This window comes from Pteropus medius, unplaced genomic scaffold (assembly GCF_902729225.1).
Source record: "Pteropus medius unplaced genomic scaffold, Ma_sr-lr_union100, whole genome shotgun sequence".
In the NCBI taxonomy this organism is placed as follows: Eukaryota; Metazoa; Chordata; class Mammalia; order Chiroptera; family Pteropodidae; genus Pteropus; species Pteropus medius.
In genome coordinates this window covers 35,235,978-35,262,300 of record NW_024340849.1, presented here as the reverse complement: position 1 = coordinate 35,262,300, position 26,323 = coordinate 35,235,978, and the positions used below count along the sequence as shown (strand labels likewise).

At 34.3% G+C, this 26,323-nt stretch overlaps 1 protein-coding gene and 1 pseudogene across 1 annotated transcript in view; one reads left to right on the top strand and one right to left on the bottom strand.

Annotated features, from left to right (window-relative positions):
- CHST9 (carbohydrate sulfotransferase 9) overlaps window positions 1-26,323 on the bottom strand; it is a 222,324-nt gene that overhangs the window by 173,424 nt on the left and 22,577 nt on the right. The window contains exon 2 of the mRNA XM_039843985.1: window positions 11,627-11,837. Coding sequence (XP_039699919.1) covers window positions 11,627-11,747 — 121 coding nt within the window. The 5' untranslated portion in view covers window positions 11,748-11,837. The remainder of the gene's footprint in view (window positions 1-11,626; window positions 11,838-26,323) is intronic.
- LOC120590383 (uncharacterized) lies at window positions 4,808-4,926 on the top strand (annotated as a pseudogene).

Genomic DNA, 26,323 nt, shown 5'->3' with positions numbered 1-26,323 from the left:
ATGTGAGAGATGGTGCTGAGAGGTTGAGAATTGGCAAGGGGAGACTAGAGAGTAATTTTGTCTGTTGGATTAGCACAAAAATACTTACTTTCAGTACCATATATAAAACTCAATATAAAAGTTGGTAATTTGTGACTAGGGGAACATAACATAGAGAACACTTAATGAAAACTAAGGTTCTTTTATTTAAAAACAATCCATTTTCCTTTCAAGTTTTATTCCTCTTTAATTTGTGGTGAACTGTATACCATGAAACTTCTCAACAAACATCTTAGTTGCTTGAATTACTCTTCAAAGGTATGTTTGAAAAGAAAATCACAGAGTAAGTTTTCCCAAAGCCATTGGTTCAGTACTATTGAATGTTCTTTTGAAGTCTGGAGCTGTTGCAATAGTAAATTCTTCTCTGTACAGATTTTTCAGCTGGAGAACAGAAACCATATCATTGCCCCTGGTGACGCATCTGGTTGCTTAACTTCTCAACTGGGTTTTGAAACGGCTATGTTCAAGCTGCTTTAGGAAACAAACCAATAATTCAAAAGTGTCCTGAATCCCCTTGTATTTCAAGAGGAAGGGAAGCCAGGAGGAACAGAAAAGGAAGAGCACTGTGAGGGAAACAGGCAATTATCAGGAATCATGTTTTAGTGCCAGTTTTGTTACTTATTGGCTATGTAATTTTAAGCCTTTAAGTTGCTCCTCTGTAACAGAAGGAGGCTGAGACTAGATCATGCTTTGGCATTTAGAAGAGTTTATTTTTCTTAGGAAATTCAGAGAGTTTGGATCAGGTTGTTTTGCATAATGAATCAATACTGGCTAACAGGAGTTGCCTATCACCATGAATTATTTAGTGAGTGAGGTCTTTACACTCATACTCAAAGTTCACACAAATGATTTGGTAATTATTTTAATCGATTCTCAATGAACTGTTAATTAGCCTGTTGACATATCAATAAAGCAAGAAGCACTTTGAAAGCAGGTTCAGTGCTTTATATTTGTATCTTTCTTTCCATAAATCTTAATGGAAATGTGTGTATCCAAATAAATATTTCTCTATCTGTTTTACTAGGTTTCTCATTAAACACATGTGTTTTAAGAAGTCCTAATTTTGATTTACATGAGCAGAGGAGAAGATATAATGTGGGATCATAGAATCTTGAAGCTGACGTTTATTCTAAAGAACATGCAATTTGACCCCTGATAGAAACTCTTAAACAGGTGAACAAAGATATTATACAAGAATATTCTTAGCAGGATTGTGTGCAATAGCAAAAAAACTAGAAGCTACTTTAAGGTGTGTCAATTGGACGAATAAATTGCTGCATATTCCCATACTGAAATATATAGCGGTTAGGTGAACAAATTAGAGCTACATATATCAATGTAAATAAATCTCAAAAACCTAACGTTGACTGAAAAAATAAGTTGCAAAGGGGTATATACAGATAGACACCTTTTATATAAGGCTAAACATATAAAAAAGGAATATAAGTGTTGAAAATTATAGAGATATGCACAGGAATGTGGTGATAAACATCAAATTTATGTTTGATGGTGGTTACCTGAGAAGAACAAGGTAATGGCAGTCAGAGAAGAAAAGAAACCAGAATCTGGAGAGATTAATCAACTTGTTCAAGGACACAAAACAGACTAGAAGTTGGTATCTAGAGCTCAGTGCTTCCCACTACAAAATACTGCCTCCAAAATGGAGAGCTTCGAAGACTGTCTTTATTTATTTATTAATATCTCCTCTAGACACACAATCATAGATAGCCATAGGGAATTCAACACTATAAGAAACCTTAAAAGGTCATTTTATGCAATTCTTCATTCAATTTTCGACTTTTCCTAACATGTCTGCTAAATGATGATCCAGCTTTTGTCAAAAGCAAAGCATAGAAAAATGAAAAAATAAGCCTCTCCAAGTAACACATTGCTAACCTCAAGGAAGACATTTCAGGATATCCCCTCCAAACCAATCACTGTAACTTTTGAAAAATCCAAGGTTAGGTACCAGCCTCACCTGTCTTCATTAGCTTTAGAAAGTTGAGCTTATTTTTTGGTGGGGGTTGATTTATTCAGTTAAGATTTACTGAGTGTCTACTCTGTGCCAGGCACTGTGTTAAGTGCTAGGGCATAGCAGCGTACAAAGCAGCACCTTGTGCCATTGTGTAAAATGAATCAAAAACAGCGAAGGAGAATTTTTCTGGGTCATTTGCCCTATTACACTACTCTAAGTGATAAATAAAGCTAATGGAGTCCTTTCTGAGGCTCCTCTAAGCTCTAGTAACTCTGCTTTGAGAAAGAGGGCTCTTTAATGATGATGATGAGAAAGATTAAGAAATGAGAGCCAGACTGTATTTGTTAGAACTGTTTAGGATGCAGGTGATAGAAACCCAACTTGAGCCTGTAGGAGTTCATCCCCAAATATTCCATGTTGGCATGTGGATTATTTTGAATTAAAAGTACTTGAGAAACAGCTGGTGCAAGAAGGATAATCTGACCCTCCTTTGTCTCTCTGAAAAAGAGAGAAATCTCCCATTTGAAATATACCCTCCCTGTACCAGGAGGAAAAAAGGCATCCTTATCACTACAGATAGTGAATTTAGTGTCCAGGCTATATAAACAAACCTTGTAACTTCTCTACCAGTTTACTATCTCAAGCTCTAACCCCTTTATTTGTCAATTCTTCACAAATTTATTATTTCTTTGTTTAAAAGCTATAAAAGCTTCTTGCCTTGGTCACTTCTTTGAGTCTTATGTTTTTATGGGGCTCCAATAGATATAAAATTAAATTTGTTGTTCTCCTGTTAATCTGTCTTATGCCAATTTAATATTAGACCAGGCTGAGAAGGGAAGAGGGAAAATTTTCACGCCCCTACAAGCCATTGTAAATACACCAGCCAGTCAGGAACAGAACTGAAGCTTGGGAGAAGCTGACAGAGGAACCCAAACACTTGCTGAGGCTCGCTCCATGATTCTACTTCTCTCCTCTCAACTGCTTTTCTCCTCTCTCTTCGGCCTCTTATCTTCAGCTAGTCTGGCCAATGTCGTAGGAAACAGCCTCATAAGATCCTGAGTTTTGCATCATATAGTTCAGGCACTCAGGCCCATTCTCCTGGTATTAAAAACCAAAATCCCAAGAAAGGGAATCACTGACCAAGCTTGAATCAGCCACTCATTCCTCGGACTAGTAATTCACTGTGACCAGTGATGTGTGGTGTGCTATGAATGATGGGCTTAGCACTGGCCAGGTGCCTGCCCACAGATCTAATAAAGGACTCCATTGCAATATGTTGGTTTCTCCTGGGTTTTGCATTCTGAGTTGCTGGGTAGATGTGGGAGAGGAGTATCAGCCCCCAAAAGAAATGGAGGCAGGGAGTGGCAACCTCAAGAAAGGCGAGTGCAGAGCTGAAGCAATAGTGTTACTATTTACATGTGCTCAAAACACATTTGGAGAACAAATGCATTCAACTTATTACTAGATTTTTTTAAAAAATCTATGTTGATTGGATCAACTCTGTAGCAAAGCTTGGCCACCGCACATTATCCAATGTCAGAAGATTTCAAACAACTTTGACATCCATTACTACACTTTAAGTAGTATGGCTTCTGCAATATGGGGCAAAGGCACCAGCACCCAGGAATATGCGAGACTCGGAAGGCTAGGGTAGACAGTTAAGACAGAGTCCACAGGGAGAAGCAAGTTATAGGTGGCTGGTTGTATAATAAGAAATACTGAATTTGGAGGGAACTGAGCATACATAGTGAAATGAAGATTGAAATTGGAACCTGGAAGTGTGGAGGGCAGCTGGAGTTAGAACAGTGACCAACATAAAAGTTCTTTGTCTTTGAGAAGCTTATATTTTATTAAGACAAGTAGACCATACGTAAGGAAACAAAAAGAATGATTACAAATTGAAATAAGTGCCATAAAGTAATTTTTTTGAAATAATAAAACAGGCATCAGGAGAGAAAACATCAAAGGATATCTACACATGATCTTAAAGGAAGGTAATATTTAAGCTGTTCCCTGGAGGATAAGAAAAAGCCAGCAATGGAGACAGCCAAGGAAAACCTGTTCCTGGAAAAGAAGAGAGACTCTGAGATCGAAAAAATCAGGTAAAAGGAAGACATGATATGGCGGTGTCCAGAGGGGAGCAGAGGAAGCACATGTTCATTTGATTAAAAAAAAAGATGCTTGCTACCCTCATCAAAATCAGAGGAAATAACTCAAATGAGTGACTTTTTAAAGAAAAATAATTTTACTTTCCTCAGTATATGATTGATAGTAAGCATAAAGTCCTTCATGTTACAAGTGGCTCCAGTTCAGATATACAAAGCTCCCCTGGGAGAAAATAGAATTTCAATATAGCAGCATCACAATCAGAATAAATAGCCTGATTTTGGAGGGAAAAAAATACTCGTTTTCATCAGAAAGCTTCAAGAGAAAAGAATTATACCAATCCAGTCTAGAAGCAAAACTTTATATGGCACAAAATATACTTATTTTGAAAAAAAGCAAGATGAAATCTCCTTAGTAATACTAAAACATGGAGGCCAGTTTGCTCATGAGGTCCTGAATCAATTGTCTAAGAAAAAGCGATGAGGTGGCTTTACTTTGTCTAAAATCAGAGCCTTGTAGCAACTACCTTTCACTTTCATACAGACACAGGAGGGTTAAAATATAACCTGGGTCTACTGGTGTTTATTGTGTTTTTGCAAAAGAAAAAAAAATTAAAAGTAGCCATCTGCTTTGGCTATCTTGCCTTTGATAATAGCATGTAGGGTTTGAATAGAACCTTTACTTACAGTCTACTGCCATGCCACCCTGAACAAGCCCGATCCCATCTGATCTCAGAAGTTAAGCAGGATCAGGCCTGGTTAGTACTTGGATAGGAGACCACCTAGGAAGACCAGGTGCTATAGGTGTAAAAAATAATTAAAAAACGGGATTGTAAGCTGACAAGGTCCTTGCAATCTATGAGGTCAAGCAAAGGTTGCCTTGCCTAAAACAACAAAACAAAACAAAACAAAACAAAACAAAACCCTGACCTACAGAAAGTTTATAGCACTGACCAAAAAGAACATACTTTTCGAGCCAAGTATGTCCAGGATCAGAGTTCTATAGAGACTGGATTGTTGACAACGAGTTTTGAAAAGGCAAGACTATAGCTAATATAATTCTTACATATACCAGTTATGAATGTAAGACCTGAAACCATGAAACTCCTAGAAGAAAACATAGTTGATAAGCTCCTTGATGTAGGTCTTGGCAATGATTTTTTGAATCTGACACAAAAAGCAAAAGTAACAATAGCAAAAGTTAACAAGTGGCACTACATCAAACTAAAAGTCTTTTGTACAGCAAAGGAAACCATCAACAAAATAAAAAGTCAGCCTATTGAATGGGGGAAAATATTTGCCAATCATATATATGATAACTGGCTAATATCTAAAATGTATAAGGAATTCATACTACTCAATAGGAAAACAAACAGATTTTAGAAATGGGCAGAAGATCTAAATAAACATTTTTCCAAAGACATACAGATGGCCAATAGATACATTAAAAAATGCTCTACATCATTAATCTTCAAGAAAAATGCAAATCAAAACCAGGAGGAGCTATCACTTTACGTCTGTTAGAATGCCTATTATCAAAAAGATTAGAAATAACAAGTGTTGCTAAGGGAACCCTTGTGCACTGTTGGTGGGAATGTAAATTGGTGCAGTCATTATGGAGAAAAGTATGGAGGCTCCTGGAAATCTTAAATATAGAACTACCATATGATCTAGCAATTCCACTTCTGAGTATTTATCTGATGAAAATGAAAACACTAACTCTAAAAGATATATGTACTCCCATGTTCACTGCAGCATTACTTACAATAGCCGAGATATAAAAATAACCTAAATGTTCATCAGTGGATAAATGGGTAAAGAAATTATGGTATGCATTCACAATGGAATATTATTCAGCAATAAAAAAGAATGAAATCTTGCCATTTGTGCCAACGTGGATGGACCTAGTAGGTATTATATGAAGTGAAATAAATCAGTCAGGGAAAGAAAAATACTGTATGATCTCTTTTATGTGGAATCTTAAATTTTTTTTTAATTAAAAAAAAATATCAGGTTCATAGATACCAAGAATAGATTGGTGTATGCTAGAGGGTGGATAGTGTGGGAAAGGAGAAATTGGTGAACTATTTTTGTTTTTAGTTTAAATAAGTTAATTTATTTAAAATAATAAAATAATAAGAATTATTGGTCCTTAATAAAAACATCCAGAAGTTTAGATAGATTTTTATGATGTAGAGTAAATGCAAGTGTTATTTCAGTTGAGACTAAATGATTCTGGAAAATCTCAAGGAAAAAAATAACAAGCTATTCAGCGGGTTCTATTTGATTTTTACTACTTTGTATATTTAAAATTGTGTACACAACTCTTCACTACTTGATAGGGGATTTTATTACATACATGTATTTCTAATATAGTTTTCATACAAGAATAGAATATATCATATTTTTAAAGGAATATAGAGTGAGTGTTAGGTTCAGAGGAGAGTGACCTAGGTTGTCTTTTTATGAAGTAGTTAAAAAAATCTGAAATTTCATTCACCATGAAAATCATCAGGCCATGCTATGGAAGAAGGATGAGACTCATATAGTGCCAGGACTACAGCTAGGACGAGTAAGCACAAGGAAGCAAGTTCCGGCTTAAAATATGGAGCCGGCTGTGTATTTGAGCAGATGCCCGGGGGAGTTGTGGATTCTTTATTCCCAGAAATATTCAAACACAGTCCACGTAGTCATTTGTCTGGATGGTGGAAGACCGAGTCATTACATTATTTATTGACCCATACAATATTGAGCATCTACCATACATACGTTCCACACTGTGGAAGGGGGACACCGAGGTAAGTGATACAGTCAAAATCTCTGTCCTAATGTAGTTTGTAAAATAACAGATGCAGACAATAAACAGAAAATTAAATCAACAGATAATTAAATCAACAGATCATATGTCTGACAGAAATAAATAAGGTGGGGGGCAGGGAAGGTGACCGATTGACTGTGGGGGTGATTAAAGTCGGTGACATGGAGCTAAGCCCTGACAGGAGACAGCTGGGAGAAAAGAATCCCAGCTTCGGAAACTATGAGAGCACTGAGTTGGCAAAGGGCTTGGTTAGACAGAGGGAGAGGCCAAGCCTGAAGCATCTCAAGAGAACAGAGGATGAAGCTATGAAGGCAGGTGACATCTTATACCTGACACAGTTTTGTGGGTCCCAGATAAAAGCTTTTGTTAAAGAGAATGAGATATCACTGGAAAGTTTTAAACAGGGAGTGATGTAATTGGATAAAAATTTAAAAAAATAAGCGGTGTACAAGATAACCTTGACATTCTTTCCTAAAGCTGAGATTCTGTTATGATTTGGTCTTAACCCTGTCTTATTGCACACACAAAACAGTTATGTGCCACACGTCTTGTTATTTGGCCTATTTAACAGTAGCTGGAGGATAAAAGACCCAGTGTTGTGATTTATCCTGAATTGGCCCTTCTCATTAGTGCCTCTTTCTCATAGATATATCTGTTCTGTTCTAAGCTAGTTGGTCCTCTGTGCCTGCAACCCTGCCCCCACCCTATACCACTTCTCCCAGTGCTTCTATCTGCTCAGCAATTTCTTCACTGAAAAGTGATTGGGTTATTTCTCCTGGTCCAAACTCATTATTTTGCCTCATAATGGAGGACCTGTCTCCTTTCTGTCACAATGGACTGTCCCTTTATACCAATGCCTTGGCCTGGACTCAAGACCATTTTCTCCCTTACAATCCGTGAGACTATAGTCTCCTTGAGAACAGGGATTATATCTGCTCCTGTATTGTATTTCTGTATTCACCACAGTTTTGGCACCTCTGGTCTTTAAGTGTTTAAAAATCATTGTTGAATGAAGGAATACTCTGACCTTCAGCAGCTTGTATGGACATGGGATCCTCCTGGATGCTGGCTCTCCTCTCTGTACTGAATCCTATCATTCCCCTTCCAACTTCTACACTATAAATCACAATGGCTCTGTACCAGTTAGATTCTCCCACCCAATTTAACCAGAGCCTTCTTTTGTTTCTCAATCAGTCAAGGCACAAACTTGGGATTGTTTTCCTGAATTGTGGCTGAGTCTTAATTGCGATAACTCAGAAAAAGCAAGTCTGCAGATGTTCTGCATAATTTCTAGGATAATAATAACAGTTCACATTCATTGTGCACTACTGCTTGCCAGACACCATGTTAAGTGCTTTGCAGGCATTGTCTCCTTTAATCCTTACTGCAACCCTGTATAGAAAACATTACTATTCCCATTTTACAGATGACGATATTGAGGCTTAGAGAGGCCAATTTGTCCAGAGTCACACAGCTAACAAGTAGATCTGAGATTTCCAAGATTCCACTGAATGTAAAATTTGTACTCTTAACAACTAGAAAAAAAATATACAAAATAAAATTAATAATACATCACACACTGAAAATTAACACAAAGAAATGCATAAATTAGTTGATGATGATATTGAAAAATGGATGTTACTATGGAACTCTCTGTTGTGTAATTGGATAGAATTTAATTTCTCTGTCAGACATTTTTCCTCTTCACCTCCAGAAAATCTTGTGTATTCATATTTTACTAGCATATCAGAGCGTATTTAAAGTTTTTTTTTTTTTTTTTTTTTTCTAAGATATTTTAACAGAAGAACCTAGGAAACTTAGGAAGGCAAGCATAGAAAATAGTCCATATTTATTAGATTTGAACGGCCTCAAATAAAAGTTATGAAAAGAACTTAAGAGTTCTCATATATAACTGATATATATATATCAGTTTTATATATATATATATATATATATATATATATATATATATCAAAACCTTTTCAGATTTTTAAAATCTGTTTTACTTATAGGTCTCAGGAACCAAAACTAACTCATCTTCCAGGGTTCTTTGAGTGATAGTTCTAAAGTGTCCAAAAGACAGATTTTTCAATTTTTAATTTAACATCAAAGCCCACATTTGAAGATTTACTGATTTAAAAAGAGACTGCCTTTTAAAATGCCTGAGTGCTCCTGATGTTATTTGAAACCCATAAAATACATAGGACCCTGGATATAAAAAACAACAGAATTACAACATGCGGCACTAGCATGGTTTAAGGCAAAACTCCAGCTAGAAGTCTTATTGAAGAATAGTAAACCTTTCATTCAGAAAAATAGTTATCCTGGTTCTAACACTTATACTCATTGTCATGAGTAGATTGTGAAAAAGTATATAATGCATTTAAGATATATCGAGAATCAGATAAAGTACTTCTAGCAAATTACAAATAAAAATTAAGAGAATAAATGGTAAATGTTTCACCAGCCCATCTTAAATGGGAAAAATAATTCCCCACTTGGTAAGATTATGAACTCAATTAAGAATTCAACTTGCAGAAGAGTTTACACATCTATGAACCTGTGAATAGCTTAGGTTTACCAAGTCAGTGATTTTAAAACACCTGTACTGATACTTTGGCATTTATTATATGTTTATCTCATCTACTTTTTTGTTTGAAGGCTCTTTTAAGGCTCATGAGAAGTAGGAAAACCTGGGCATGGGTCATACTTTGAAAACTCTTAGCTTTGTATCTTTGGGCAAGTCACTTAAAGTTTCTGAGTCTCAGTTACTTCATTTGTGGTCTATGATAATAGGGTAATAGGCATGGACTTCAGAGCAACGTGACCTGGGTCAAGTCCTAGATTTCCCCTGGGCCCACACATGTGAGGTTTGGATAAGTTCTTGATCTGTCCAAGCCTCAGTTTCCTCATCTATAAACTTAGAATATCATACCTAGTAAGACATCATTAAGATGAGAGGAAATATATGTAAACTTATTAAGTTTACATATATTTGGCACTTATTAAGCTCTTAATAAATGATAGCTTCCGATGCTTGTGAACACATTTTGTAAACTGCATTATACATGCAAAATGTTATATAATATAATAACGTTATATATTATTATATATCATGTACTTTCTTACTACATTACTAAGTCACAACATTTCTCCATTAGTCTATATATATATATGAATATATTTTATGATGCATATTGGAGACTCGTGATACTTTTTGGGTGAAATTTGTCACGAGACTATGTTATTAGCCAACCTTGCAATAATGAGATATCTTTGATTTTTTTCTTCTTTGCTGCTGTATTTTGGTCTGTAGTCTAGTGTTTCAATCTATCATTCATTCTTTTGTTCACTCGAATCAACAAACACCTATTAAATGCTTACTATGTGACAAGATCTATGCTGGGAGTTGTATTACAGAAGGAATTAGCCTATATATTTTATCGCAGATGGTTTCAGTAAATATTATAAGCTATTATAAGTTATTGCAGTAATACAGAAAACTTAGAAAATATTATAGTTTCTGTAAATTGTAATGGGAATTACTCTTGCCAATATATCACATATTCTCTAGAAAATAATTATACGCAAACTCTTTTCCCAAGGGTTATTATATAAATTAAATAAATCCGAAGTGTTTATGAGGATTAATTAAAGAAAGGTATTTCAAAATGGAAACAACTTTTTAAATGATCATATTTGGGACTCAATATTGAATTATCTTTCAGAATAGATTTTTAAGGGCTTTATATCTAGAAAAAATTAAAAATAGGCCACAACTGGAAACAAGAAATCATTCTTCTGTTTTTACTTTATTTCCTTTAACAATCATAAGCCATAGTCTATTTTCACTAATGGAAAACAAATTTCACAACACACATATATATATATATGATGTTCTAAAACATTTTCCTTAATCATTATAAACATAATTACTTCCTATTATTATTATAAACATTGTCCATTTTAAGAGTAATCGAGTGTCTCCAATGAGCAGCAACTGCAAACCGAATGATGAAAGCACAAGATAAGTAAAGCAGGATAGGCAAGTTACTGCTTTCAGACTGAATCCAGGCCACCACCTGTTTTTATAAGTAAAGTTTTATTGGAACACAGCCTGGTCCATTTTTTTACATGTGACCTAGGGCTGCTTTCGTGATACATTGGCAGGGTTAAATAGTTGTGATAGAGACAGCGTGGTCTGTAATGCTAAATATTTTTCACTATTCCTTTACAGAAAAGGTTTGCCAATCCCTGCTTTATAGTAAAGGTATTAAATAATTTCCACACCAATTTTGAGTATTAACACAGACGTTAAGAAGGAATAAGAAGAGAGAGTTTGCTGTATATTTAGCTCTTTTTAGGCTTGTGCTCAGTGCTAACTGGACATGCCAGCAGTAGGATAAATAGCACACATTTGAGTAGACAAATTCTCTACAAATAGTGCTTGCTGGCTAATGGGTTGAAGTTGCTCCCGCCTAAGATAACAAAAATTCCAAGGGTTTTCCCTAGCAAATTCCCAACAGAATCATTTAATCATCCTTTTCTAGGACCTGGGGAGGTCAGTTTGTGTCTAATTTTTGTTGTTATTAGAAATATTATGACTTTCTATACATCCATAAGCATCACAGCATATTTAATAGAAAATGACCACTAAAATTAAAATAGGAAAAAAAGTCAACGTGTTACCTGTGTGTTGTTCTTCAATCCAGACTTGCAAATACATGAAGAGGAGTAGCCCTGCTACCCCAAATATCAGCAGCGAGAGGAAAACTTGTTTGGGGTTCATGACCATTTCAGATGGCTGCATTTCTCCTCATTTCTGAAGACCGCATGATTTGTTTTTCCACAGAGCTTCAATCCTTTCTCATTCTCTTAAGTGCTCATTCCATGAAGTAACCTAAAATTGTTTTAAAATCCACATTTTACTTCACTGATGACATTTCTTCCCAAATATGGTATAAATATGCTGTGTATCAACAATACCAAAGATTTACATGAACTGTTCACTCTCTCAAGACAAGAGACTAGTAGGTGTCTCTAGAGCGGCAATTTTCTATTGTATACCTTTACCTTATCTAAGGAATGTACAGTTAATAAGTAACACTCTAACATTTAATTAGGTGAAGCATGGCTACATTTAAGCCCTTCTATATTGTGAAGAGTAAAGCAGGGTTCAGGTTACCTTAAAAAACGACTAACAAGAATGGATTGTTGAAGGAGGGGTTTTAGAAAACATGTTCATAGAATAAAGGGAAAAATCCCTTTATATCTTAAAAATAAAGTTCACAAATGGTGGGTACAATCTATCATTTCCCTTTCATGCAAAAGTAATAGATTTTTTCAATTTATATTTATAATATCTCAAAGGCATAGAAGGATAAATATTAAAAGTTCAAAGGTGTCTCCCACAATAACATGGGAATACAGAATCTATCTCAGATTACAGAAATCTACCTCTATAATAAAAGCTTACTGTATTTAAAGAAATAGTGAAATGACTTTTATAACAATTTCATTTAGTATAATCTTAACCTTTTTTTAAAGTCATACCCATTTTTGAGAACCTAATGAAAATGTAAAATGTTTCTTTAGAAAAACATAAATATACACACAAAATCTTGCATAAGACAGCAGTTTGTTTATGAATCTTCCTTGAAACTTGAGTTGAGAAGCCCTTCTTCCCACGAACTGCAAAGCAAATATGAGCTCACATAGTTAGCCCGGTTAATGAGGCCAAGGTCACAGCTTTGTATCTAATGCAAGCCAAAGACCTTGGCTCTGCTCCGTGGCCACAGAGCACACCTCCTCTTTGGATAAGGTGAATAAATGTTTCCTCAATGTGAAGACATAACACATACTGCCTTGTCTAAAAATTCTCTCTCTCTCTTTTTTTCCCCTTCTATATATGCCTCAAAAACTTCTAGGAGAATATTAATTTAGCCTGTTTAAGAGTTGTTTGGTGAGGTGCCAGGTAAAAGTTAAAAACTGCTGTGGGGAATTGCTAGGGTGGTTAAAGGATAATATTTAGCTATTCTTGGCAGAACCAATTTTCACACAAACACTGGGCTTCAAAGGTAACCTATGAGGTCAGAATTAGAAGTGAATGTAGTACAGTGATCTCCTGATTAGAAAAAAGAATTCACCAAATAGTTAAAAGTATTTATGCAGAACGACAACAAAAAAGTTGCACAGTAAATACATTGTTTTCTTTATATTTTAACTATTATAGGAAGGGGCCAGAGTAAGACCAGTGTTTGTCAGCATTACCTAAGAAGCTTTCTCTAATCCACTTCTCTGAGTCCCCTGAGGAAGGGGCAATGGTTAACATCGTCACAAGTCTCTTGAGGATTTCAAACATTTCTTAACTTTGGTAGTAGAGGAAGTTTGTAAATAAGTAGAACTGAGAGTATTATCATAATGCTTGTTTGATAGGTGATACTTTGTTCTTATATTGATTCAAAACTAAAATATTATGGGCTTTCCAAACACATGCAACAAAAAATTCCAGAAAGAGATTGGCAATTTGAGGTACTCCAAGGCTGAATCCTTTGAAGAAAGCTATGGAGAGAAGCCAGCTTTCTCTTCTCCTGATGCTACAGTTAAACAATGAACAGATAATTCCTGTGTGTGCCAGAAGATTCAGATAGGAGGGAACCAGTTAAACAAAATCTACTATTAACAAAGAAATAGTTGTTTACAAGAAGAAAGGGACTTTTACAATCTGTCTACATAATTAAAACTTACCTCAGAAGAGAGAGGATAGAAGAAAACACGTAAATCAGATAAGAGCCATGGACCTGTGGGAATGGTGGGTGTGAAAGCCAAAAGAAGTATTCCTTGGGGGTTTGCAGAAGAAAATTATTACCTACAATGCTGGAAAAAGATTAAACATTTGCCCTTCCTTTCTGTGGGAGATGTTGCTATACTCTGACATATCCTCCTGGGTAAGAAGTTACTAGAAAACCCATAATTGTTATTATGGCAGATGTGAGTAGGATTGAGTGATTAAAGCCACAAGGCAGAAAGGCAATCTGGTGTAAAACGGAGAGATACGTTAGATTTTCTCCTATTTCAGTCCATTAACCTGACATTGGCATTAGGAAATGGCTCTCATTAAACAAAGGTGAGGCAGCAGGAGCAGCAGGATTGCTTTAAGCAAACCTGAAGGTCAGTCGTGATGGGAAAACACACCTATTTGGAGATCATACATTTACCTCCACGCCTGCAGAAAAAGTGCAGACTACTGGAGATTGAAATTACTTGCAATAGTGCTATTTTATGTACAAGCATTATACAACATTTCCACGGTTAAAAGCTTCCTGTATTTTGTACAACTCCTTCCTCTCCCTACTAGTAAATACAGTACCTTGAACCCAACAGGTACTTAACAGTGTGTTGCATTGAACTGAATATAGAGCTCTCATAATAAAATACAGGTAATTAGTTAATTTTCTAGCTGTACTTTCTAGTTGTAAATCTTCAGTCCTAATCTCTCAATGAAAAAATATGGACTATTAAAATAATGAAAGAAGAGTCTACATGACTTTGTTAAAAATACATATTTATTGTTATTTGCATATTCTATTGATTTATCCCTAACAATTACAAACAGAAATATAAAAATAATTGTTTCATTCTATTATCTCTTTCTCAACACTAACATCGCTAATCATCAGAGAAATGCAAATCAAAGCCACCATGAGATATCGCCTCACCATACCTGTTAGAATGGCTAGCAACAAAAAATCAAGAGGAACAAATGCTGGAGAGGATGTGAAGAAAAGGGAACCCTTGTGCACTGTCGGTGAGAATGGAAATTGGTAAAGTCACTATAAAAAACAGGATGGAGACACCTCAAAAATTTAAAAACAGAACTACCATATAACCCAGGAATTCCACTTCTGGGAATATATCTGAAGGAAATTAAAACACTATGTCAAAGAGATATCTGCACTCCCTCTTCATAGCAGCATTACTCACAATAGCCAAGGCACTGAAACAACCTAAGTGTCCATAGGAAGATGAATGGAAATTGTGGTATATATATATGTGTGTGTGTGTATATATACATATGATAAAATATTATTCAGCCACAAAAAAAGAGAAGAAATCCTGCCACTTGAGACAGCATGGATGGACTTGAGGGCATTATGCTGGGTGAAACAAGTTAGACAGAGAAACACGAATACCGTGTATGATTTCACTCATCTGTAGATCTAAAAAGAAATACAGAAACGAATAAAACAAACTTATAGAAAAACATCATATTTGTGGTTACTGCAGGTAGGGCTGCGGTGGGGAGAGGGGGGAATTAGACAAAGGTGGTCAAAAGGCACCAACCCCAGCTATAAGATGAAGAAGCACTAGGGATGCAAAGCACATGATAATTATAGTTAACACTGCTGCATGATATACATGGTAGATGACGACAGTAAATTCTAAGAGTTCTCATCACAAAGAAAAAGTTTTTTGTCTTATTTTTTTTTTGTATCTATATGAAATGTTGGATATTAATTAAATTTATCTTGGTATTCATTTCATGATATATGTAAATTGAATCAGCATTCTGTATATCTTAAACTTATACCTCATGTCAAGTATATCTCAATGAAACTGGATAAAACTTCTTTTAAATAACTACGGGTTCCAACACAAGAATTTTGGGACTTTAGTATAGTGATACATTACTAGGTGGACGCAATTTATTTAAGAGGAAATTATGAGTTGTCCAGTTTGGCAGATTTCCCTAAAATTTGGGAGAAAGTTATGGAACTTTAGAAAGGTTGGTTTAGACCAAATTATGCAATTTTGAAGAACTTGTGTCAGTGGACCATCCATGCTTACCCTCTACCTCAGCAGGACCTCAGCTGTCCTTGCCTTCTGCCTCTCCCACAGCTCCTGCATCATTCTCTCTTTCTCACCCTCTGAGCAATTAGAGACTATTAGGGATGAATTTCTTCAATTTACTACTGCCTCTCACAAAGTTTACTATCATCTGTCCTACTCCACACTCCATTCCCTCTATGTCTAATGAACAAGAGTCCATCTCTTTCAGGCTGCTGTGAAACGTGGCTTCATCAACACCTCCCCAGCCTAGGTCTTATCCTAAACCTTTTTACCCTGTACTTCTTCCTCTGTAACCCCTCTAGCAATTGCCCTATTGCTATGATTCCCAGACAAGCTTTCAGAAATAGTACTCTATTTCAGATACCTATCTCTCAGCTGCTTCTCAATCTACAGTGGCCCAGGAGGCAGGAAAAGATGAGAAGTTGTGTCGGGATTCTCTGTTTTTGTTTCATTTTTTTTCCTATTCTAATTTCCTCTTCTATGAATTTCCTTTTTTATCTCTTCTCCATTTTTCATATTGATTTGTAGTTCTTCATGAAATTTGGAAGGTAATTCTTCGTGACTGATAAGCATTACAAAAATCTTCCTGTGACTTTTTCTTTTCTTCCTTCCTTCTTCCCTCCTTCCCTCCCTCTCTTCCTCCCTCCTCTCCCTTCCACTCCCCTTGTTGGTGGTGTGGTTGTTTCATTATGAAGAAGTTTTAAATAAATTTTTATCACTTTTCTCTTATTGGTTTATTGGCTGGAGTCTTGGGAAAAAAAAAACATGATATACTCAAACTCATGAAACTGTTTAGGACAATTTATGAAGATGTGACCGGGTTTTGGGAAACCAGCAAAGAATAGATGAGTCAATCCCCAAGCACAAATAACAGCAACCACTCCTAGAAGTGAAGACAGAGAGAGCTGTGCCTGGAGCCTGGAGAAGGGGCTAGAAGGAGAGGGATGACTGCGAGATGACTGTAATATAGTCTATTACACGGAAACACAGATGACATGCTGCAGTCAAGTGTCAAGGGAACCAGAATAATTGCTGTCCCACCTTCCATTTCCTCCTATTCTCAGACTTCCTGTCAGTGACTCCTTTTTAGCAAGGGGACCAGGGAGCCCTTTATGCAGCACATTCCAGTGGGACTCCCAAACCACAGAGCAGAGATGGGTGATATCAAGCTCGGTTTGTGTTCTTTACGAATTTTCTAAGATAATATTACTTACCTTCAAATAATAAAATTATTCTTCTCTTTCTCTTTTCAAAGTTCTAAAGTTATGCATTTCATAGTTAGTACTGAAATCTACCTGGAATTTTTTTGTGTACACTGTAGGTATCTATTCCATCCGGGTAACAATTGCCTAACTCTATTAATTGAGTAGTTTGTCATTTTACTATTGATTTTTAATGCTGATTTTGTTATATTTCAAATTCCTATATATGTGTATTATTGTATCTAGACATTATTCTGTTCTTTCGGCCCAATGTCATATAATATGTTTGTACAAACTTCTGGGACTATCTTCGAAGGATGAAAAATGAATCTGATTACTGATTTAATTTTGTTAATGGTTATTTGCTTATTCAATTTATTTTTGTGTCAGATTTTAAAAATTATGTTGCCTATACAATAATCATTTCCTTTTAGTTTCCAAATTTATAAATACAAAGTTGTTCACAGGATTTTCTGATGATTTTAAAGATCTTTTTCATAGCTATAAATACAGCCCCCTTTTCATTCTTAATGTTATATATTTGGGCGTTTTCTCTTGTTTCTTTTGATCATTTTTGTTAGAGATTTGTCTGTTTTAATTAAAAGTATATTGTAATTCCTCTCTAATTTGTTGTTCCCTATTCAATTGATTTCTTCTCTTTATTTCTCCATCTTTTTTTTTTTTTGGAGTAGCTACTGTTTTTTCAAAATTTTTGAATTGAAAATTAATTTATGTACTTTAGATCTTTTTTTAAAATAAAATCTATATGTGCAAGGCCATTAATTTCCTCAAAAACTAGTTTTAGCAGCAAACCACGTTTGTATATGTAGTATTTCTATTGTCATACAGTTCTAAATATTTTGTAATTTAAATTATGATAAATGTATATCTCTTCTTTATTTTTAAAATAATTTCTCCCTCCTACTTCTGTTAGATTGATAGTTTCCTTAAGTTATCTAATCCTTTCTGTTCAGTTCTTCTTTCTGCTTTCTTAGAATCTATAGATTTTATTTCTGTTAGCTAAGCACTACTTTAAATTTAAAAAATTCTTTCTTAACTACACAATTTTCTAATAAAGTATATGGTTTTCACAAAAACTTTAGCATGCTTTAAACACTGATTGAACAGTGTTTCCTTACCCTGATCATGTTTGAGATTTTCTATTTAAATTTCAATCATTTAAAAGAAATAATTATTAATTATTAAATAGTTAAATTTACTGGTATTCTCTCGTTTTGTGTTTAGTATTAATTTTCAAATAGTATACCTTTCATCTGAGCTTTCTTTCTTATTGAATTAGACTTAAATATTTTCCTAGTGAATATCAGCATCAAATTATCTTAGATTTTGTATGTACGAAATTATCTTACTTTTATCCTCATTCTAAAATGACAATTGTGTATGAATTTAGATTAAAAATTATTTTCTTCAGCATTCCGAAGATTAATATTCATTGTCTTCTATCATCCATCGATATTGATAAGAAGTCAGTTGTCAAATTAATAGTTTAAGAACTGCCCACAATTTCAATATGGTGTATTTTGCCATGAATTTGTTTTTAATCATAATGCTTCATACTTACAGTATACTTTTCACTTGAGTAGCCACACATTTCTTTTTTTCTGATAAAGCTGCTTTAACAAATAAAGCATTTAAAAAAAATTCTTGCTAAAATTTAAAATCTTTCTACCAGAAGGGTGGGGGAAGGGGCAAATAAAAAAAAATTAAAGGTTAAAAAAATTATTTATATATAGTATGAGAAAAAAATAATAAACTGGCATTTAAAAAATTAAATAAAATTTAAAATCTTTCAATATATCTTACATTTTTTTAACTGCTCTGTCATCTTTCATTGGCTTGTTTTGAGATTAGACTATATCAAAACATAAACATACTTCCCTCTCTTGACCAGAAATCTCCATGTAAACTTTTCAAACTTAATTTTCTTTATCTGTAAAAATGGGACAATGAAATCTGCCCTATGTATCTGACAGCTTCAAAAAACTTAAAAAAAAAAAAGTGATCTTTTGGGAAAATATAAAAACTGTGTGAAATTATAAAGCATTTTCATAATCTGGATCAAGGAGTTTAGATTTTTCTTTGATAAGTATTGTGAGCACGTAAACATTTAAAAAATATAGTTTCTATCAACCATAATGAAATTAAATTGTGGTATGTAGTCTAATACTATTCGGTCAATTATGGGCAGTATTTAATTTAAAGAGAAAGAAGCCTAGGCAGTACCCATCTTATTTACTCATTGTAAAATGTGTTACTAAGGGTAAAACAGTAAATCTTGACTGAATTACTTTTAATTGAATGAAGAATGTGACATTTATTTACTATTTATTACTTAATATATTATTATTTTAGAAGTTAACTCTATTTTAATCCATTTTATTACAAGTGCAAGTCCTGAAATTTAATAAGTAATTCCTATATATTTTCACTCAACCCTTAAAAAAAGTTTAAATGTTTAACATATTTTAAAAATGTATAAACTTTTATTTTGAAATAATTTCAGACTCACATACGAATAGCAAAAGCAGTACAGTCTACGTATACTCTACCCAGCTTCCTCCAGTGATAACTTTTTACATAACCATATTAGTTTATCAAGACCAGGAAGTGGACAATGGTACATGTGGAAAGCAGAATAATGGCCTACCCAAAAAGATCTACCTCCTAATTATTAGAGCCTGTGAATATGTAACCTTACATGGTAATGGAGAATTAAAGTAGCAGATGGAATTAACACTTTGCTAATCAGCTGACTTTAACAAAAGAAGATTATTCTGAATTACCTGAGTGGGCCCAATGTAATCACAAGTGTCCGTAAAAGTGGAGGAGGGAGGTAGCAGAGGAAGTTGGACTAATGTGATATGAAAATGACTTGCTCTTGTTAGCTCTGGAGCTGTTGGAGATGGAGAAAGGGAACCACAAGCCAGCCAAGGGATTCAGGTGGCCTCCAGAAGCTAGAAAAGTAACAGACCCTACTAGTAACCTAAAAAAGGAATGTGGACCTGCTGACACCGTCATTTTAGCTTGTGTCAGACTTTTAACCCATAGAAGTGTAAGATAATACATTCGAGCTGTTTAAGCCACTAAATTTGCTATGATTTGTTATGGTAGCAAAAAAACTAATGTAATACGATATTATTACAAAGTAACATTTTAAAAGAAGACAGTTTGTGAAATTGTTATGAACAGGTATAATAATGCTGATCTATTCAAATATTTTCCACATGGTTTCTCAGGTATAGTGTTTCATGTTCTATTCTTGTAATAGCTCATCTGTTCAATATATTTTGTCATATAGAACATAGAAATAGAGTCCTTTACTAGACACTAATTTATAGGTGCTTCCTTATACATTTTGCTGCTTTGATTTCCTGTATAATTTATTTAACAGGTACCTTCTACTTTTAGCTGTTGTAATTAAAATTTAATTATAATTAAAAATGTTAACAAGACAAGGCTTAGCTATTATAATCTTTGTTTGACAAAAAATTTTAAATTATATTTTACATACTAGTGTTCAATGTCGAGTTCTTTTTTTAAAAAAACAAAAACAAAAACAAAATGGTCTATCTTTAAAGACTGCATCAGACTAAAACCAAAAGCCCTTCCAAACATTTGTTCATATTAGAGATGGGGAAAGAAACACTCATAGAGATTATTATTAAATGGATTGTTCATCTCACCCCCATTTTTACTTGTTCCTCATTCTAAAAATTTCAAAGTGTTAAAAGATTTCAAAGTGTTAAATATGGATAATACAAAAATACTATTGTATTTTACATGTGTTTAATCAGAGTCACAACAATTTGTAGCATCTATTTACATGGTAGTCAGGTATCATCAGAATCATATTCAGTAACACGTAATGTACATATGGCATCAAATTCTATTTTATTAAAGGGGTCTATGAAGATAGAAGGAGTTCTTGAAAAGGTTTTTTTGGAGTCCTGAAATTTGGCCATGGCGGCACAAGAAAATGTTAATTTGAGTGGTCATGTCTAAAACGACTTAAAGGAGTTATCAGAAGGGATTATGTCAGATGAGGTAAGGGGGTTAACAAGTACAATGAAATAATTGTCTTTTAGTCGTTACAGTAATTAATAATGTAACCTAAGAAGTGCTGAATAAAAGATGGCTTCCAGTCCATGATTTGGGTCAATTGTGGTATAATCAACAGAAATTGGTAGGTTACAAGTAGGAAGTAAAATTAAAGGATATTCAAAGGAATGCTGCATTGCCTCCATGTTATCCAATCCTCTCCTCTACGTGGAAGCCATGCAGTTTAGAACAAATTGTCCCCACTGCCAGCTCCAGTGAAGGGCCTGAAGTAGTGTAATCCTAACAGGGTAATTAATCCTATATTCTTTGTCAAAATATCTGGTTCAGGAATGGCCAGGTGTTATTAGTTTCCTGTGGCTGCCATAACAAATCATTATAAATTTGATGGCTTAAAACAACAATTTATTCTCTCACAGTTCTGGAGGCCAGAAGTCCAAAATCAAGATACAGTCAGGTGTATAACCCTTCTTGGAGGCTTGAAGGGAGAACTTGCCTTGCCACTTCTGGCTTCCAGTGGTGGCTTTAATTTCTGCGTCCATCTTCACAGAGCCTTCTGATCTGGGTGGTTTATAAGGATACTTGTCATTGGGTTTAGGGTCCACACATGTAATCCAGGATGAGTTTGTCTCAAGAATCTTAACTTAATACATCAGCAGAGAGACCTTTTTTCCAGATAAGTCACAGGTTCCAGGAGTTAAGATGTGGGTGGGGGGTGGGGGTGGGGTCACTATTCAACCCATTACATCAGGGGACCCAGGCTTTCCCTGGACACCATGATTGTTTCAAAGGTGATCTAATCAGAACAAAGCCTAGAGATTTGGTTTGATGGTCATGGGAAGTGATATTTTCTCTCTCAATGAATGTGAATAAGAAATCACATAGTTCATGTTGTTGCTAGAAGCCTTCTGGCTGCCTTAATGGAAGCCGGCCTAAAACACAAGGCAGAACAGAAGAAGGCAAAGCTGAGAAACCCACAGAGGAACAGAGGAAAAGCTCTGACAGGATCCTGAATGCACTCACTCTGCCTCTAAATGTGTATATTAGGAAAGCCAATAAATTTACTTTTCGATCTGTTACAAAGCAATTGTAAGTACAGTAAGAGAGCCAAGGAATAAGCTGTACTTTAGGTGTAGCAATTTTGGCAGGATAATATGAAATAAATGGAAGTACTAATAACAATCATTGAGCAGTTATTACATTCTAGGCACTCTTCTAAGCATTTTATATTGATTATTTAATTTAATTCTCATAATTATGCTCTTATCTTTCCAGGTAAAAACTCTGCAGGACTGGCTCATATACCACATAGGCTGATGCACAGTTCATTGAAAGATGATGTGAGAGGTGCAGATGTGTGGAGACAGACCACAGAGGGCCTTGGCATCAACCTAAGGTGATTAGATTTATCCTATGGACATTGGAGAACCAATTGCAGGTGTGAACAGAGTGGAATGATCAGGTCTGCATTTTGAGAAGATCATGCAGAGGCAATGTGAAGACTGGACTTAAGGCAAGGAAGAGAAAGGATAGCCATTCGGCAGGAAATCTTCAGAGGAGGGATTGGCCTAGATTTTATTCCAAACCAAAAATCCGTCCGTCCTTTCATTTATGCACATTCTTGTTTTTTATTACTGGAGGCAGTTTATTGTAGTGTAAGCTTATGTAGTTACTCTGCATTACATACAAACTATATACTATACTATATATATATACTACACTACTATGTAGTATAAATATGAAGATTCTGAAGTCTGACTGCCTGGGTTCAAATCACAGCTTGGTGACTAACTAGTTTTGTGACACAGCTCATTATGAAATCTCTGTGTACCTAGGTTTCCTCACATCTAAACTAGGGATCATAAAACTACTATGTGAGGGTGCTGTGAAATAAGTTAATACATGGAAGATATTTAGAAGAATACTTGGCCCAAAGAAGTGCTCTTCAATATTAAGATGTCAATATCTTTATATTCCAGATGATCAGCACTGGGACAACCACATTATAGTTAATAAGTATTTGTTGAAAGACTGGGTATTTATACTTCAAAAGGCATTCTATTTTTACTGCTAGAGATTTATTCTTTCAATTCAAGCCAATTCAATCCAATCAATAAATATCTATTAAGTCTGAATATGATTAAGGTCTGTGCCAGACACTGTAGGCAAAGCCAAAATGAGTAAGGTTTAATCTCTTTTCTTCATCAGAGAATATTTGAAGGTATCTCTCCATAACTTACACAAGTTTGTTCTAATAGAGCCTCTGGAACAACTCACGACAAATCTGTTCTCTCTTTTACATGACAGACTTTACAACTGACAATTATCCTGCCTACCCTTAATCTTATTTTTACTCCAGGAAGCAATAAATATACAAAATTCCTTTAGCTATCCCTTAGGGGACATGGTTTAGGAGCATTCAGTCAATTTAATCATCTTTCTCCAGACACACTCACATTTGTGAATGCTTTTCTTTAAATTCAGGGCTCAGAAATAGATACAATAATCCAAGCATGATTGAATGGATAGATAGTGTTATGAGAATCAGCACCATAAAAATAATGGCTAAACTTGAGTGCATCCACAAATAAAATGAGAGAATGAAATAGGTTACAGGTTAAAGCCTTAGGGATTTCCTTCAGTCCAAACAACAGGAAAATAGAAAACCTAAAAAAAAAATCAAAGCAAAGGATTGTGAAGTAGGAAACACATCACAAAGAAAATGCAATTAAGAAACCAAGATAAGATGTTATTTCATGTAGGCATAAATAAAACATGTATTTAACAAATAAATGTAAGAAAAAGATTTAAGAAATAGTAGACATGAAGTTAACTATGAAATATGGTCTCCCTCCCAAAAATGGAAAAAGATGAGACCAGAAAAGATGCCTTGGTCAATGTGGAAATTATTGAGAGATCAAAAAGGACCAAAGGATTTTGAGAGGAATTAAAAGATGAGAACTTACTCTTTTATCCATTAGTATGAAGTGTCAGAAGAGGAAAAGTGTGTGCTTCCATGTAGTGTATAGTAGATAAAGATAATCATTACATATATAAATGTTATTCATATACCCCTGAAATATAAGTAATCAGATACTTTGGGTACTATGTAAATGAGCAACATATGCTAATTTAAATTTTTGTTTTCTGTTTTAATGATAGCTGGACATGAGTTTTTCACGTCAACCAAAAGAGGGAGTTGCTTTTCAGAGAGATAGTCTAATATATAAAGGAATTAAAAAATATAGTAAGTTTGGTGCATTATAGCTTAAAAAAGTGATGTAATTTAAAAACAGGACTGACAGAGATAACTTTAAAAGCTTCATTGTAATATTTCTACTTCCAGAAAACCTCAAATAATAAGCTAACCAAACTTGGCATGCAATTAAATATTATTTAAACATTGATATTTTAGATGAATAATTAAAATAACAGATCCATCCATGTTGCAAACAGCAAGATTTCATTCTTTTTTATTGGTAAGTGAAATAAGTCAGACATAGAAAGACAAATATTATATGATTTCATTTATATGTGGAATCTAAAAAATGAAATAAATGAACAAACAAAAAAGAAACAAATTCATAGATACAGAGAACAAATTGATGGCTGCCAGATGGGAAGCGTAGGGGATAGGTGAAAAATGTGAAAGGACCAAGATGCACAAATTGGCAGTTATAAAAATAGTCAAGGGGATGTAAAATACAGCATAGGAAATATGGTCAATAACTATGTATGGTGCCACGTGGGTACTAGACTTACTGGGAAAATCACTTTGTTATTATACAAATGTCTAATCACTATGTTGTACACCTGAAACTAATATAATATTGTATCTGAACTATAATTGAAAAATAAAAATATATATATATAAATAAAATAAAACTTTGTAAGACTAAAAAATCATAGAAAATTATTCATGATACATTCTTAACTGAAAAGGGCGGGTTATAAAAGTGCTAGACATGCAATTTGCTAAATATTCCAGTCTGACCCATTTGGTCACAGGGTATATTGCATATTCTGGCCCTCCTTACGGTTGGTAAGGGTTGTGTGGCTAGTGAAAAACAAAACGAAACTGGGCAGCATTTAAGAAGCAATAAGCCAAAGAATGTTAGGAAGTCATTTTGATCTTTCCACTTAGTTCTTATGAGTAAACAGGCAGTTCAAATTAGAATGTTAGCTACAATATAAAATAGAAGGGCTCACACTGCGTTTGGAATGTTATTTTTTACACTAAAATAGCAATAAGTATACTTAATTGATATAAATAAGTAAATCTACTTCTATCTAGTACAATGAATTCCTGTGATAAATAATTTAGAAAAGCTTGGCATTGCTCTATGTTCAAAAAATTGTCTTGATATATTTCCAAATTAGAATTTTTATGGTGAGACAATAAAGCATAGATTGTTTTATTATCACTATTGTTATTGGTTGTTACCTAGGTAAAATGTCTTTTATATGTTGTCACCTATATATTACCTTATTTCTAAATTGCCTCTGTTGCTCATCACAACAATAAAAAAGCCTTGTAAAGGTATTATATTTATAGAATATCCTGCTTCTTTATATCAGATATGTTGGGTAGTTATTTCTGTTAATGATTAGCTAGGTAGTCAATACCTAAATGGAAGACTGATTTTTTCCTTCATTATATATGATCTGACATCTGATGTGTTGCTATTGTATAATGTCTCTTATAGAACGAATAATACTGCTTTCCGTGAAATAGTAAAATTCTATGGCTAACATAAAACTTTAAAAATATATGTATATTCTAAAATGAATATGATTTGTGTCTTATAGATATTAAAGTTTGTGAGCCAAGCACTCGTGGCTGGTTTCAAGCAATCTCATTCAAATATTTATTAAATTCTCCTATGTACTGCCTCTCTTTCCTTTTGTTTCACATTCTAGTCCATCTGTCCTTAGCCTGCAACCATTTAATAGAAAAATAACATGAATTAAAACAAGAAATGTGCAGTCTACAAATCTTGGTTTAAAAAGAAAGGTAAATTAAATCTGCAAAAATATCTACTGACAAAACCATATAGTAAGCTTTTAAGGCACTTTCAAACTTTCAAAGAACATACCACAAAAAGAGTGCTCATATTACAATATCAAAGTAACTAGCAAAAGTAGTTATTGAAATAAGTATAGATATATTTTAAAGCCTGAAATGCTGCCAACAAAGACAAACAGGAATAATACATAACTCTGAATATTAACATTCCACGAAAAAGAAGGAAGTACA